This window comes from Capricornis sumatraensis, chromosome 15, assembly GCF_032405125.1.
Source record: "Capricornis sumatraensis isolate serow.1 chromosome 15, serow.2, whole genome shotgun sequence".
Taxonomy (NCBI): Eukaryota; Metazoa; Chordata; class Mammalia; order Artiodactyla; family Bovidae; genus Capricornis; species Capricornis sumatraensis.
This window is the reverse complement of record NC_091083.1, coordinates 23,281,345-23,297,397: the sequence shown is the minus strand read 5'-3', so window position 1 is coordinate 23,297,397 and position 16,053 is coordinate 23,281,345. Positions and strand designations below refer to the sequence as shown.

The following is a 16,053-nucleotide window of genomic DNA, read 5'->3' as shown; positions in this document are numbered from 1 at the left end:
ATTCAACTCATTTGTTCCCCATCCCTAACCATATCTGGTATAGTAACTTATCCTAATAAAACTTTCTGTTTAATCAACAACCATTTTGTTACATTAAACATGAACAAAATCCTTTCATTTTACAGTGTTAAAATAGAAAATACCCGTAGTTGGTAGAGGCTACTATTTATTATGCAGTAACTTCATTGATATCTCCATATGTCAATTACTAGACTTAAAGGAATGAAAGGAATGATACTTGTGTTGGCTTCAATGGGAACTGCACAACAGCCTTGGTTCAGAGGTTCAGTTATAAATTCACCTGTGCTATCTATTGTGAAGCATAGGATTAATTTCATATGTTAATACTTGATATTTAAGCATCAGATGTGTGCTAGGTATTTTCCTAGTAACTTTATGTGTGTCTTTTGGTCCTACAACTACTTTATGAAATAGGTACCCTAATACCCAATTTTGATAGATTAAGAAACTGAGGCTCAGGTTAAATGACTTACCCAAGATCACATAGTTAGTAAATGGATAAAACAGGTTTTGAGCCAAGTAGTCTGACTCCAGAACTTGTGCTCTTAACAATTGATTACATATTAGTAATACATTGATACAAAGAAATGTCATGCTTATACCAAATATATTTTTTACTAGTTTCGTTTATGTGGTAGTTGGTATAGCTAATTATATTCATGGAATACGTCATATACATGGTATGCCTAATTATATTCATGGAATATGCCCAGTTATATCCATGGAATACATTCTGTCAATATATAGAATTCATAGAATTATGTAGTTTGATATTTTTTACTTATTTACTAGATAATTTACCTCAATGTCTGAATAAAGGTTAAAGAAAATATTAAATTTTATTTTACAAACTGCATATGTCTAGAGCATATATTCTGATTCTTAAATTGTTTGATATGTTTTATTTATTTAAATTTTAACAGGGATAGTGGAATTCCACCAGAAGATGTGCAAACTTATGAAATTATGAAGCAGAAAATTGAAGGTGATAATATTTTGCACAAGTCCAGCCTTTATAGAGTTTCCTAAATACACTAACATTTTGAGATTTAAAGTGTAAAAATTTATAGCCATATAAATTATATGATAAATTTAAAGATATTCAATAGTAGTTGATCTTTTCATAGAAGTTCTTATGTTTCAAATTCTGGGAGTATACAAAATTAATAAAACTTGGTTTTTACCCTCAAAATCCACAACATGATATGGATACAAGCACATTATGTATTATCTTAATATACTGTAATGCATGAAAAAGATACGTGTTATTTGCAGTGATTCCACAGAAAGGAGCCAGCTTGTTCAGCCTGAGAGACTTAAGGTTTTATGCAACCTTAAAGGGCTTCCCTGGTGGCCTCAGTGGTGTAGAATCTGCCTGCAAGTGCAGGAGATGTGGATTTCATCCCTGGGTCTGCAGCATCCCTTGGAGAAGGAAATGGCAACCCATTCCAGTTTTCTTGCCTGGGAACTCCCATGGCAAAGGAGTCTGGAGGGCTACAATCCATGGGGTTGCAGAGTCAAACACAACGTTGTGACTAAACAACAACAATAGTGGATCAGTAAGATTTTGTCAAGTGGAGAAGGGAGATATTTGGTATTTTAAGAAGAAGGTACAGCACGAGAAACAGCATGAATAGGGAATTATGCGTGTGTGCGCTCAGTTGCTTCAGTCCTGTCCAACTCTGCGACCCCATGGACCATAGCCCCCAAGGCTCCTCTGTCCATGGGATTCTCCAGGCAAGAATCCTGGAGTGGGTTGCCATGCGCTCCCCCAGAGGATCTTCCTAACCCAAGGATCAAACCTGCATCTCCTCTGTCTCCTCCATTGGCAGCTGGGTTCTTTATCACTGCTGCTGCTAAGTCACTTCAGTCGTGTCCGACTCTGTGCGACCCCGTAGATGGCAGCCCACCCGGCTCCCCCATCCCTGGGATTCTCCAGGCAAGAACACTGGAGTGGGTTGCCATTTTCCTTCTCCAGTGCATGAAAGTGAAAGGTGAAAGTGAAGTCGCTCAGTCGTGTCCGACTAGCGCCACCTTACTACTGGTATGGTATTCAAGTATAGAGTAATAGGAAGGGATAAGATAGGAGAAAGCCTATGCCAAGGGATTAGATTCTGTGCTAAGGAACACTTTCTCCTCCCCGCCAATATATTTAATTAGGGAATCACTGAAGACTTTTTTTATAGGGAAGTGGCATGTTGAAATTTAGATTATTCTGACCACATAGAGAAGGTAGATTTGGGGGTTGGGAGTAAGAAAGGGAAGTTAACTGTTGTATCTTAAATGTGTAATAAGTGCCTGTATTAGAGTACAAATAAAAGAGGAAAGGGGGCAGATTTGGATATGAAAGGAAGGGAGATTAGATGGGAGAATATAAGAGGAAAAACAAGTTTTGATGAGAAAATGGTGAGTTCACATCACTCAGTTGTTAACGCACATTTTTTTTAGATGTTCCAATTTGTTGCCTGATTTAGAGGATCTACAATATTGGCAGCTTTGTTGCTTTTCTTAGACTTTTTGTGTTCTCTTCTTAAAAAAATCTTTACTTCCATTTGGTTGTGCTGGGTCTTCGTTGCTGTGCAGGATTTTCTCTAGTTGGAGAGAGGCTGGGGCTACTCTCTAGGTGCAGTGCACAGGCTTCTCTTTGTTGCAGAGCATGCTTGGGACTCAGCAGTTGTGACTTACAGGCTCCTGAGTTCAGACTCTATAGTTGTGGTGCAGGCTCAGTTGTTCTGCCCCATGCAGCATCTTCCCCAACCAGCGATTGAACCTGTGTCTCCTGCACTGACAGGTGGCTTCTTTACCAGTGAGCCACCAGGGAAGCCCAAGAATTTTCTCTTGAATGAGTTATTAAAAAAACTATGAAATTTAAATTCAATTGATATATATGATTGATATTGAAACTTATAACTATTAATTATTTCAGAATTCATAAAAACACACTCAACTGAAGAAATTACAGATGTTTCTGTGACTGAGCCATGTAAGTTTCTACTCATTAAACATCATCGTATTAATAACCTCTGTTATGTATATTTCTATAATTTTCTATAATTTAAAATAATACTTGTTAAGTTAAAGCATAAATTCCCTGGAGTTTGGAGCCATACAGTTGAGCTGGCTATCAAGTAAATATTAAAATTCGTAGTTAGCTACTGCCTACCAAAAATATTGTTTGTTTTTTTTTAATAGACTCATTTTTAAGGAGTTCTATGTTATTACTTGGAGTGGAGGATTTTTAATTATGATTAGAATATGCTACAAAAATGTTGCAGAGGTGGTAGACCTTTGAGGAAGGAACAGGGATAAATTTAAGAGGTCATTTGTAGACTCTGTTACTGTGAATTACACATCATCCCGTGTACACTTATACATTGACTGTAGCTGAGTACCTATCAATTCATGAATATAAAGAGCTGCTAGACTTCAAACTTCTGACTACTTATCAACAGAAAGGAGAAACTGCCTTTTTTATGTCTTAATACTGGGGAGAATTTTTAAACAATCATGTGTGCTGTGGAATACTGTTTTGGAAGTGGAAAATAAGACTTGGTTGGAAAAGTTGATGGTAATCCTGTTCTTTCAGCTTCAGCTATAAACTCTAACAGTGTCATGTTTAAATGAAGGCCTTCTCTACATTCTACAGTACTCCCAAGATCTATAGAGACTTCTGATCTGAGGCAGCCCTGACTGACCAGATTGGATAGAAAGATATCTAGAGCTTTGGAGCAGACAGTAAAAGTCTTTCTCTGCTTTAGGGGGAACCATTTGCATGTCTGTGGAGCTCGCTCTTCCTCAATCTATGCAGCTGTCTTCTGTCTACTACTGTGCCCTGTGAATTCTAGTTGCTTGGCCTCTCCAGTCTCTAAACCTTGTCTCTGAACTCAAGGAGACCAGTAACTTTATCTGGGTTTCCCTTCCTTATGCCTGTGGTCTGGAACTTCAGGCAGTAAGGTAGGGTCGTCATTGAGCAATTCTTTGTTTTCCTTCTGTGAGAGATTACTGCCTTGTCCCTTCTGTTTTCTGGTGTCTGAATACTATATCATATATTTGTCTTGTTTTTAATAGGTTTAAAGTGAAAGTGTAACTCTGGTCCCTGTTGCACCATCATGGACAAAAACAGAGGTCTCTATGCCCACTTATAGACCAATGGAACACATCTAATCATAAAACCGTTCTAAAATAGTAAAATATACAAGTAGAAATTTTACTCATAATTTTTAAGGAAAAAAATTTGGGCTACTTTAAAGTAACTTTTAAACCACTTTGTTAACCAGAGACACTCTGCTCAGAAAAGGGTCTTAACTATAATAGAACAGTTCAATGAGACTTGGATTCTCTGATCTTTTTTCTTCTGTTTTAAGGTCATTCATAATGAGGTCTTGAGGAAGAGCACTTGGATGATTTCCTAAGCTGTTCCATTTGGCAATGGATATGTAATATTCTCATCTACACATTCTATGCTACTGAGTTGAAATTCCTGAACTAGTAAAATTATAGATATGGGCCCATTTTAGGGGGGCTGCCATAACAAATCGCCATAGACTGAGTGGATTAAGCAATAGAAATGTATTTCTCATGGTTCTGGAGGCTGAGAAGTTCAAATCAGAGTTCCATCCTGGTCAGGTTCTTTCTTCCTGTATTACAGATGGACATCTTGCTGTGTCCTTAAATAATGGAGAGACCACTAAGAGAGAGCAAGCAAGCTCTCTTGTGTCTCACATGGCTCCATTCTCATGATTTAATTTTCTCTCAAAGACCCCATCTCTAATTATTATTGTATTGGAGATTAGGATTTTAACATGAATTTGGGTGAACACAAATAATCAGTCCATAGCAGGGTCCTTTCTCCCTCTTGAGAACTGTTTTTCAGATTGTGACATAAATAATAGTTTATTTCTTTGTAAACTTTTACTGCATACAGGACATAATTTAAAATTATGTGCTATGCTTTTATTGGATTAATTTTAAAATATTGTTTGTTATACCATATTACTTTCTATACAAGCATTATTAAATACTTTCTTACCTATAAGAAATTCTGAACTTTATTCTTCTAAAGCTGACTTCTCCCAATATACTCCTTGAATATTCAGGGAGTACTGACCCTCCCAAAGCAAGGTCTCTGGTTTACTTAGATTCTTGATATACTTGATTTATTTGGTCCCCTTGTTATATGTTGCACATTTCTGCTGTTTCCTCGTTGTTTGGTTCTCACATATAGCAGTGAGTTTTGTCAGCATATACATATAGCCGCTGCCATTTGTAATTCCTTTAAATGTTTTCCTTTTTTTTAACAGTAGAAACTTCTCCTGTAACTAATCAATTGAATACCATGTTGAAAATATTTGAAAATCAGGCAAATAAATTAGAAAGGTAAGCTTCTAAAGTAACTCCTTTTCCTCATTATAAATATAAGTGCATATTTATTGCAGATAAATTGGAAACATAGAAAATAAAATTACTGTTAAAAATTTTAATTTTGTTAATTTTTATGATATGTTTAATTTTGAAGCTTAAAATTACAATCATACAGAATGTGAAGCTGTATGACCACAATGGAAAATAGTATGTCAGTTCCTCAAAAAATATGATTCATTTGTTTGGATCATGAGGTAGAGATACAACAATTTCATTTCTGGGAATGTAACCCCCCCAAATTGAATTTACAGTCTTGATATACTTGTACAGCATGTTCAGTGTAGCATCATTCAGAATAGCAAAGAAGTGGAAGCAACCCAAGTATCCAGTGATGGATAAATAGATAAAGAAAATGTGTCTTATACATACAATGGAATATTATTCAGTCTTAAAAAGGAAAGAAATTCGAACATACGGTACAACACAGATGAATCTTGAGGACCTTGCTGCTGCTGCTGCTAAGTCGCTTCAGTCGTGTCCGACTCTGTGTGATCCCATAGATGGCAGCCCACCAGGCTCCCCCATCCCTGGGATTCTCCAGATAAGAGCACTGGAGTGAGTCTTGAGGACCTTAATGCTGAGTAATTATAAGCCAGTCATAAAAGACAAAATTGTGTGATTTTGTGTGATACTTATGAGGCATTTTAAGTAGTCAAATTCACCCAGAGAGAAAATAGAATGGTGATTGCCAGGAGGGATGAGGAATGGGAAGTTGTTTTTTAGTGGGTATAGAGTTTCAGTTTTGCAAGATGAAAAGAGCTCTGAGAACTCAGAACAGTCAAAGAAATCTTAAGAAGAACAAAGTTAGAAGTCTCATACTTCAGTAGTTTTAGCTCTGTATACACCTATAGTATTCAAGACAATGTAATATTGGTGTAAGGATAAACCTGTATAGATCAGTGGACTAGAATGAATGGAAATAATGTCCAGAAATAAATCATTACATTTATGGTTAACTGATTATCAACCTGGAGGTCAAGACCATTCAGAAAGGAAAGAATACTTTTTTAAATAACTGTGCTTAGAGAACTGAATATCCATATGCAAAAGAATGAAGTTGGATCCTTTTCTTTGTGCCATGCACAGAAATTAATTCAAAATTACCAGATGTAAATTTCATAGCTAAAATTAAACTTTTTAAATATAGGAGTAAGTATTTTTACTTAGAGTTAGCCAATGGTTTCTAAAGATATCAAAAGAACAACCAACTAAAGAAAAATTAACTTAAAAATTAAAAACTTGTGCTGCAAATAATACCATTAAGAACAGGAGAAGACAATTTATAGAATGTGAAAACTGTTCATAAATCATGTATCTGACATGGAACTTACATCCAGAATACACACAAGAACTCTTAAGCTCAATCATAAAAAAGATAAATAATCATATTTGACAATGGGCAAATAATCCAAATAAGTATTTTGCCACACAATATACAGAAAGGATCAATAAGCCCAGGAAAAGATACTGAACATCATTAGTTACTAGGGAATCAAAACTATAGTCATATACCCCTTCATATCCACTAGCACAGTGATGGCTATAATATCAATGAAAACAATGGACAGTAACCAGTATTGGCAAGGATGTAGAGAAATTGGAACCCACATACATTGCTGGTGGGAATTTAAATGGTACATCTGCTATGGAATAGTTTGCTAGTTGCTCAAAATGTTAAATATACAGTTGACATATGATTAAATTCTGTTTCTATGTTTATACCTAATAGAAATGAAAATATTTGTCCACACAAAAACTTGGACAAGTATGTTTATTCATAGTGGCCAAAAAGTGGAAACAACCCAAATGCCCATAAACTGATAAATGAATTAATAAAGTGATTATATCCATAAAATGGAATGTTATTTGGCTATAAAAGGAACACAGTACTAATACATGTTACAAACATTATGCTAGGTATAAGAAAATGGTCTCAAAAGGCCACATATTTTGTAATTCTTTTTATATGAAATATATAGTGACAGACAATAGACTTCGGACTGCCAGGACTGAGGTAGTGCTGGGAGAAATGGCAAGTGAGTGCTAATGGCTACCACATTTATTTCTGAGGTGATTAAAATGTGCTAAAATTAGATAGTGGTAATAGTTACTGTTGGGCTTTCCTGGTGGCTCAGCAGTAAAGAATCCACCTGCAATGCAGGAGACACAGGTTCAATCCCTGGGTCAGGAAGATCTCCTGGAGAAGGAAATGGCAACCTACTCCAGTATTCTTGCCTGAAGAATCCAATGGACAGAGGAGCCTGGTTGGCTACAGTCCATGGGGTCAGAAAAGAGTTGGATACAACTTAGTAACTAAACAACAACAATTATTACTCAGTGAATATATTAAAATGTATTGTATACTTTTAAGTGAGTTAATTTTATCATATGTTAATCTTAATACTTTTTAAAAATTCTGATTATAATTAATAAAAAGCTCATTAGTCCAAAAAATAGTTTATCTGTACTATGGAACAGTTGTCAGCAAGCTGCAGTCCATGAGTCAAATCTAGCCTGAAGCTTGTTTTTATTTGTAAAGTTTTGTTAGAACACAGCCATATCCACTGCAGAGCTGGCTGGTAGTGACAAGACCATCTGGTTTGTAAGTGTAAAAGACTCATGATCTGGCTCTTTACTGGAAAAGTTTGCCAAATCTTGATATGGAATAAGAAGTTGTATTTAAAGGGAGTGAGAGGAATCTGTGTTTACCTATATAAATAGATCTCAGAAGTGGTGTGAAGTGAAAAAAATGTTGAAAACAACATATCCAGTGATGTCGTTTATGTGAAAAAGGAAACAAAACAAACGTCCAGCTCATTAAGAAAAAGTGTAGAATAGGTACGTAAAGTGTCATATAAATCCATGGAACAAGTTCTGGAAAGATACATAGCAATCGAACAGTATCTCTAGGAAGAACATTGAAATTTTGGAATGCTAGTCAAAGTATACTCAAACCTTATTTATAAGTTGAAAAGGCAAAATGATAGGATACTGAAAGAGGAACTCCCCAGGTTGATTGGTGCCCAATATGCTACTGGAGATCAGTGGAGAAATAACTCCAGAAAGAATGAAGGGATGGAGCCAAAGCAAAAACAATACCCAGTTGTGGATGTGACAGGTGATAGAAACAAGGTCCGATGCTGTAAAGAGCAATATTGCATAAGAACCTGGAATGTCAGGTCCGTGAATCAAGGCAAATTGGAAGTGGTCAAACAGGAGATGGCAAGAGTGAACGTAGACATTCTAGGAATCAGCGAACTAAAATGGACTGGAATGGGTGAATTTAACTCAGATGACCATTATATCTACTACTGTGGGCAGGAATCCCTCAGAAGTGATGGAGTAGCCATCATGGTTAACAAAAGAGTCCAAAATGCAGTACTTGGATACAATCTCAAAAACAACAGAATGATCTCTCTTCGTTTCCAAGGCAAACCATTCAATATCACAGTAATCCAAGTCTATGGCCCAACCAGTAACGCTGAAGAAGCTGAAGTTGAATGGTTCTATGAAGAACTACAAGTCCTTTTAGAACTCACACCCAAAAAAGATGTCCTTTTCATTATAGGGGATTGGAATGCAAAAGTAGGAAGTCAAGAAACACCTGGAGTAACAGGCAAATTTGGCCTTGGAATACGGAATGAAGCAAGGCAAAGACTAATAGAGTTTTGCCAAAAGAATGCACTGGTCATAGCAAACACCCTCTTCCAACAACACAAGAGAAGACTCTACACATGGACATCACCAGATGGTCAACACCGAAATCAGATTGATTATATTCTTTGCAGCCAAAGATGGAGAAGCTCTATACAGTCAACACAAACAAGACCAGGAGCTGACTGTGGCTCAGATCATGAACTCCTTATTGCCAAATTCAGACTGAAATTGAAGAAAGTAGGGAAAACCACTAGACCATTCAGATATGACCTAAATCAAACCCCTTATGATTATGCAGTGGAAGTGAGAAATAGATTTAAGGGACTAGATCTGATAGACAGAGTGCCTGATGAACTATGGACAGAGGTTCGTGACATTGTGCAGGAGACAGGGATCAAGATCATCCCCATGGAAAAGAAATGCAGAAAAGCAAAATGGCTGTCTGAGGAGGTCTTACAAATAGCTGTGAAAAGAAGAGAAGCAAAAAGCAAAGGAGAAAAGGAAAGATATAAACATCTGAATGCAGAGTTCCAAAGAATAGCAAGAAGAGATAAGAAAGCCTTCTTCAGTGATCAATGCAAAGAAATAGAGGCAAACAACAGAATGGGAAAGACTAGAGATCTCTTCAAGAAAATTAGAGATACCCAGGGAACATTTCATGCAAAGATGGGCTCGATAAAGGACAGAAATGGTCTGGACCTAACAGAAGCAGAAGATATTAAGAAGAGGTGGCAATAATACACAGAACTGTACAAAAAAGATCTTCACGACCCAGATAATCACGATGGTGTGATCACTCACCTAGAGCCAGACATCCTGGAATGTGAAGTCAAGTGGGCCTTAGAAAGCATCACTACGAACAAAGCTAGTGGAGGTGATGGAATTCCAGTTGAGCTGTTTCAAATCCTGAAAGATGATGCTGTGAAAGTGCTGCACTCAATATGCCAGCAAGTTTGGAAAACTCAGCAGTGGCCACAGGACTGGAAAAGGTCAGTTTTCATTCCAATCCCAAAGAAAGGCAATGCCAAAGAATGCTCAAACTACTGCACAAATCTCACATGCTAGTAAAGTAATGCTCAAAATCCTCCAAGCCAGGCTTCAGCAATACGTGAACTGTGAACTTCCAGATGTTGAAGCTGGTTTTAGAAAAGGCAGAGGAACCAGAGATCAAATTGCCAACATCCGCTGGATCTTTGAAAAAGTAAGAGAGTTCCAGGAAAGCATCTATTTCTGCTTTATTGACAATGCCAAAGCCTTTGACTGTGTGGATCACAATAAACTGTGGAAAATTCTTCAAGAGATGGGAATCCCAGACCAGCAGACCTGCCTCTTGAGAAACCTATATGCAGATCAGGAAGCAACAGTTAGAACTGGACATGGAACAACAGAGTGGTTCCACATAGGAAAAGGAGTATGTCAAGGCTGTATATTGTCGCCCTGCTTATTTAACTTCTATGCAGAGTACATCATGAGAAACGCTGGGCTGGAGGAAGCACAAGCTGGAATCAAGAGTGCCAGGAAAAATATCAATAACCTCAGATATGCAGATGACACCTCCCTTATGGCAGAAAGTGAAGAGGAGTTAAAAAGCCTCTTAATGAAAGTGAAAGAGGAAAGTGAAAAAGTTGGCTTAAAGCTCAACATTCAGAAAATGAAGATCATGGCATCTGTTCCCACCACTTCATGGGAAATAGATGGAGAAACAGTGGAAACAATGTCAGACTTTATTTTGGGGGCCTCCAAAATCACTGCAGATAGTGACTGCAGCCATGAAATTAAAAGATGCTCACTCCTTGGAAGAAAAGTTATGATCAACATAGATAGCATGTTGAAAAGCAGAGACATTAGTTTGCCAACAAAGGTCCATCTAGTCAAGACTATGGTTTTTCCAGTTGTCATGTATGGATGTGAGAGTTGGACTGTGAAGAAAGCTGAGTGCTGAAGAATTGATGCTTTTGAACTGTGGTGTTGGAGAAGATTCTTGAGAGTCCCTTTGACTGCAAAGAGATCCAACCAGTCCATTCTGAAGGAGATCAGCCCTGGGATTTCTTTGGAAGGAATGATGCTAAAGCTGAAAATCCAGTACTTTGGCCACCTCATGCGAAGAGTTGACTCATTGGAAAAGACTCTGATGCTGGGAGGGATTGGGGGCAGGAGGAGAAGGGGATGACCGAGGATGAGATGGCTGGGCATCACTGACTCAATGGACACGAGTCTGAGTGAACTCCAGAAGCTGGTGATGGACAGGGAGGCCTGATGTGCTGCGATTCATGGGGTCACAAAGAGTCGGACACGACTGAGCGACTGATCTGAACTGAACCTTATTTATATTAATTTTTTTTACTTAGAAAATACATGATACTACATAAATAAAAATTTTAAGTTATAATACATTTTAGGTATTTTTGGTTTGTTTTTCAGAGCTATGAATGAGCAGCTGATGTTAGAGGCTGTAAGTATAGTCCTCTCAATTTGAATTTGCACTTTGTCCTTGATGTTGCTGATAGATTCTAGAAATTGTCAGGATATGTAATCTTAAATAAAGATCTAATACTTAGTTTATTCAAGAGAGTTTTATGCATATGAGAGCTAGAAATTTTTGTCTATTCTTTGATTTTAGTAGACTTTATTATCATTCAGGAACACTCGACTTTTGAAATACTGAACTATAATATCCCCCAGTCTCTGAACTTCCATTGTCAATCATAGTACCTTTGCCTCTTTCAGCACCTGTTGCAACTTCACTATGCAGATTAATACCAGTGGTTCATGATTTCTGAGTTAATAAAGACTTTTTTACTGTAATAATTAAGTACCCGAATAACCTCTCCATATTGATATGTTTGCTTTTCATTATTAATGAAGTTATAATATTTGTTTTTAGAAATGCACACAGATTCAAAGTGATCTCCAAGTATTATCAGAGGAGAAATTAATGCTGGAAAATGAACTGCAAAAGTTGAAAAGTACAGAGGTTAGTTAAGTTTAGTGTCTGAAAATGGCATACATACCAGTACTAATAATTGGTAGCCTGTGCTCAGTAATGTCCAACTCTGCAGCCCCATGAACTGTAGCCTTATAGGCTTCTCCGTCTGAAATTTTCCTAGCAAAAATACTGGATCCAGTTGCCATTGCCTACACGAGGGGCTCTTCTTGACCCAGGGATTCAACCTGGGTCTCTTATGTCTTCTGCATTGGCAGTCGGATTCTTTCTTACTAGTGCCAATTGAGAAGCCGTATTAATTGGCAGCAGTGTGCTTTGGAAAAAAAAGAATGCTGTGTTCTAAATTACCACCAGTCAGTTCAGTTGCTCAGTCGTGTCTGACTCTGTGACCCAATGGACTGCAGCCCGCCAGGCCTCTCTGTCCATCATCAACTCTCAGAGCCTACTCAAACTTGTGTCCATTGCATCAGTGACGCCATCCAACCATCTCATCCTCTGTCATCTTCTCCTCCAGCCTTCAATCTTTCCCAGCGTCAGGATTTTTTTCCAGTGAGTTGGTTCTTCACATCAGGTGGACAAGGTATTGGAGTTTCAGCTTCAGCATCAGTCCTTCCAATGAAGTCAGGACTGATCTCCTTTAGGATGGACTGGTTGGATCTCCTTGCAGTCCAAGGGACTCTCAAGAGTCTTCTCCAACACCACAGTTCAAAAGCATCAATTTTTCGGTGCTCAGCTTTCTTTATAGTCCGACTCTCACATCCATACATGACCACTGGAAAAACTATAGCTTTGACTAGACGGACCATTGTTGGCAAAGTAATGTCTCTGCTTTTTAATATGCTGTCTAGGTTGGTGATAGCTTTTCTTCCAGGAAGCAAGCATCTTAATTTCATGGCTGCAGTCACCATCTGCAGTGATTTTGGAGTCCCAGAACATAAAGTCTCTCACTGTTTCCACTGTTTCCCCATCTGTTTGCCATGAAGTGATGGGACCAGATGCCATGATCTTAGTTTTCTGAACGTTGAGTTTTAAGCCAACTTTTTCACTCTCCTCTTTCACTTTCATCAAGAGACTTTAGTTTTTCTTCGCTTTCTGCCATAAGGATGGTGTCATCTGCATATCTGAGGTTATTGATATTTCTTCCGGCAATCTTGATTTCAGTTTGTGCTTCATCCAGCCCAGTGTTCCTCATGATGTACTCTGCATATAAGTTAAACAAGCAGGGTGACAATATACAGCCTAACAGAGGACGAGATGGTTGTTTGGCATAATGAACTCATTGGACATGAGTCTGAGCAAGCTCTGGTAGAGGGCGAAGTACAGGGAAGCCTGGCACGCTGCAGTCCTTGGGGTCGCAAAGAGTCAGACGCCACTGAGCAACTGAACAACAGCTGTCTGCTGACTCCTTATTCGTTTCCTGCTATCACCTGGCTTTCTGTTGTAGCTTCCTAAATAGGATCTCCTAGATATGTATGTTTTGGTATGATGTTGCTAGAGAATATCTCTGCATAAAAAGATCTGTTTCTGCTCTTTCTATTCTTTTCTGTTGGCCTTGTCTATTCCTATACCAATACTTGAGACCTTTAATGATTATATATTTAAAGAAAGTCCTGATATTTTGAAGGGCAAGTGAATCCACCTTGTTATTTATGAGAATTTATTTATTTTTGACCTTTGCACTTTCTTGTAAATTTTAGAATTGTCAAATTCTACACTTGCAGTGAAGTTATACATCACATGAGAGATGTATAGGCTATCAATATACATCTTTTCATTAACAAATACTAAATGTCTCAATTTTGGAATGTTTCATAACACAATGAATATTATGATTTTCTTCATAAAGGTCTTATTTGTCTTTGTTATGTTAATGTTAGGAGCTTTTATTTCTATGCTAAGTTGATATATTAAAATATTTTAATGCTATTGCTAGGGAAATGTATCAAATTTTTGTGTATTTGCATCTACAAACCTCGTCACACTATCATAATGGTTAGATTTTTATTTTTCTATTTGCATAATCGACATATCTGTAAATGATAGCCCAAATTTTCTTTCTTATACTGGAAAAGATCTCTAGAATAATACTGAGTAAACACGTTGAAAGCAGGCCTTTTTTATTCCTGATTTCAAGGGAAATTTTTTTTTATTCTTGTGATCAGGCAGCCTGCCTTTCTGTTTCTCTGTCTCTTAAAGCAATGTATCAGATGAAAGGATTTTTTTCTTTTGTCATATTATTTTTTCATGAATTTCTTTTAATACTGCATAAAATTCCTCCATCCTCTGCCCAATGCCTTGTTTCAAAGCCACTTCCACAGTTTTAGTTGTGTTGCAATAGCACCCTGCTTTCAGAGTTTACAATCTTGTTTTTAACTTATTGTAGTCTCTGTTCAAGTGATATTGAATTACTTTATGCATAAGAACCTTAAAACATACTTTCATTTGTCCCTTTCCAGCTTTGTGCTATTGTTTTTAAACATTTTACTACTGTATAACACATTGTTATTAGTTTTGTTGTAAAATATTGCCCTTTAAAGAAATTTAATTAACAGGAAAATAGTGTTTATATTTACCCAAATAATTATCATTTATTGTATTCTTTATTTGTTTATTTCCTTATTTCCATCTGGTATCATTTTTCTTCTCTTTGAAGGATTCTTTGTCATTTTGTTGTGCAGGGTTGCTGCTTTTTGATTTCTGGACAAATTTTTTTGCCTTCAGTTTTGAAAGATATTTTTTCTGAATAAAGAATTCTTGGTTTACCTTTGTCCCCCTTTCCAGTGCTTTAAAGATGTTCCTTTCTCTTCAGGCTTGCAGTATTTCTTGCAAGAAGTCTGTGTTCTCCTTATTGTGTCTGTTCTCCTTATTGTGTCTCCTCTGTCCACTCTTTTTGTTGTTGTTGTTGGTGTTTTTTTTTTTTCCTCTGTCCACTCTTAAGATTTTCTTTTTATTACTGCTTTAAAGTAATTTAATTATGTGTCTTGGGGGTTAGTTTTCCTTATACTGTTGTAGATTTGCAGTTTTCATCAAATTTGAAAAAAATTGGCCATTATTTCTTCAAATATTCTTTTCCCACCCCTTTTCTCCATCATGAACTCCAGTTGTAAGCATATTAATCCATTTGAATTTATCCCGTAGCTCACTGATGATATGTTCATTATTTTTTAATTCTTTTATCCCTTTCATTATTTTAGTGTGTTTTGATTGCCCATATATTAGATTATTCTAAATAGGAAATACATACCAAAATTCAGATTTAAACTGGAAAACTATTCACAACCTTAACAATTTTCGTTAAAAATGTATTATTATACTAACTTTGTGTTTTAGGAAATTATTACACTTGGTGTTTAACTTGTGAGAACTTTGCTATGATGAATTTGGTATCTGTTGGAAGTTGTGGTCTGAAGTAGGAAATAACCACTCAGTATCATAATAGGTCTCTATTATTAAGCTTGTCTAAATTTTTTAGTAATCTAATTGTCAATTTTTTATACTTTCTTGTATAAAATAACCTGATACTACATAGTATTTCAAAACATCCCAGTTCTGCTATAATATTTGTTTTGAAATGCAAACTTTTTCCAATGTGACTGAACAGTTTGAGCATAATGTGAATTTTACAATTGTTTACACACAAATTCATCTGGAAATAATACTAGGTGAAGGTAGAAAATAGCTTCTGCAAGCTTCCTTAGTTTACCAGGTATATAGTGTACCACACCAATCCAGGTGTTAGAAATTTTTGTCCAATTTCAGAAACCCTCCTTCCAATACTGCTTAATAGCTTTCAACTTGAAATCTGTTTGATGCTCATTTCCTCAAAGAAACTTGATTTCTTTTCTAGGATAAAGAGCTATGTTTCTCATAGTATCTTATTTCTTAATCATTTAACTATGTAAAACTGAACTAATGTTCCTAATTGGTTTTAGTTTTTTAACTGTATCATTAACAGTGTTTTTGCATAACCTAGACTCTTTTCCCCCATGTATCCTGCAGTTTTTATCATA

At 36.6% G+C, this 16,053-nt stretch overlaps 1 protein-coding gene across 1 annotated transcript in view; it reads left to right on the top strand.

The window, feature by feature from the left end:
- The window catches only part of CCDC7 (coiled-coil domain containing 7), a 101,379-nt gene that overhangs the window by 13,763 nt on the left and 71,563 nt on the right, over positions 1 to 16,053 (top strand). The window contains exons 7-11 of the mRNA XM_068987553.1: positions 945 to 1,006; positions 2,948 to 3,004; positions 5,322 to 5,397; positions 11,521 to 11,551; positions 11,984 to 12,073. Of these exons, the coding sequence (XP_068843654.1) occupies positions 945 to 1,006; positions 2,948 to 3,004; positions 5,322 to 5,397; positions 11,521 to 11,551; positions 11,984 to 12,073 (316 nt within the window). The remainder of the gene's footprint in view (positions 1 to 944; positions 1,007 to 2,947; positions 3,005 to 5,321; positions 5,398 to 11,520; positions 11,552 to 11,983; positions 12,074 to 16,053) is intronic.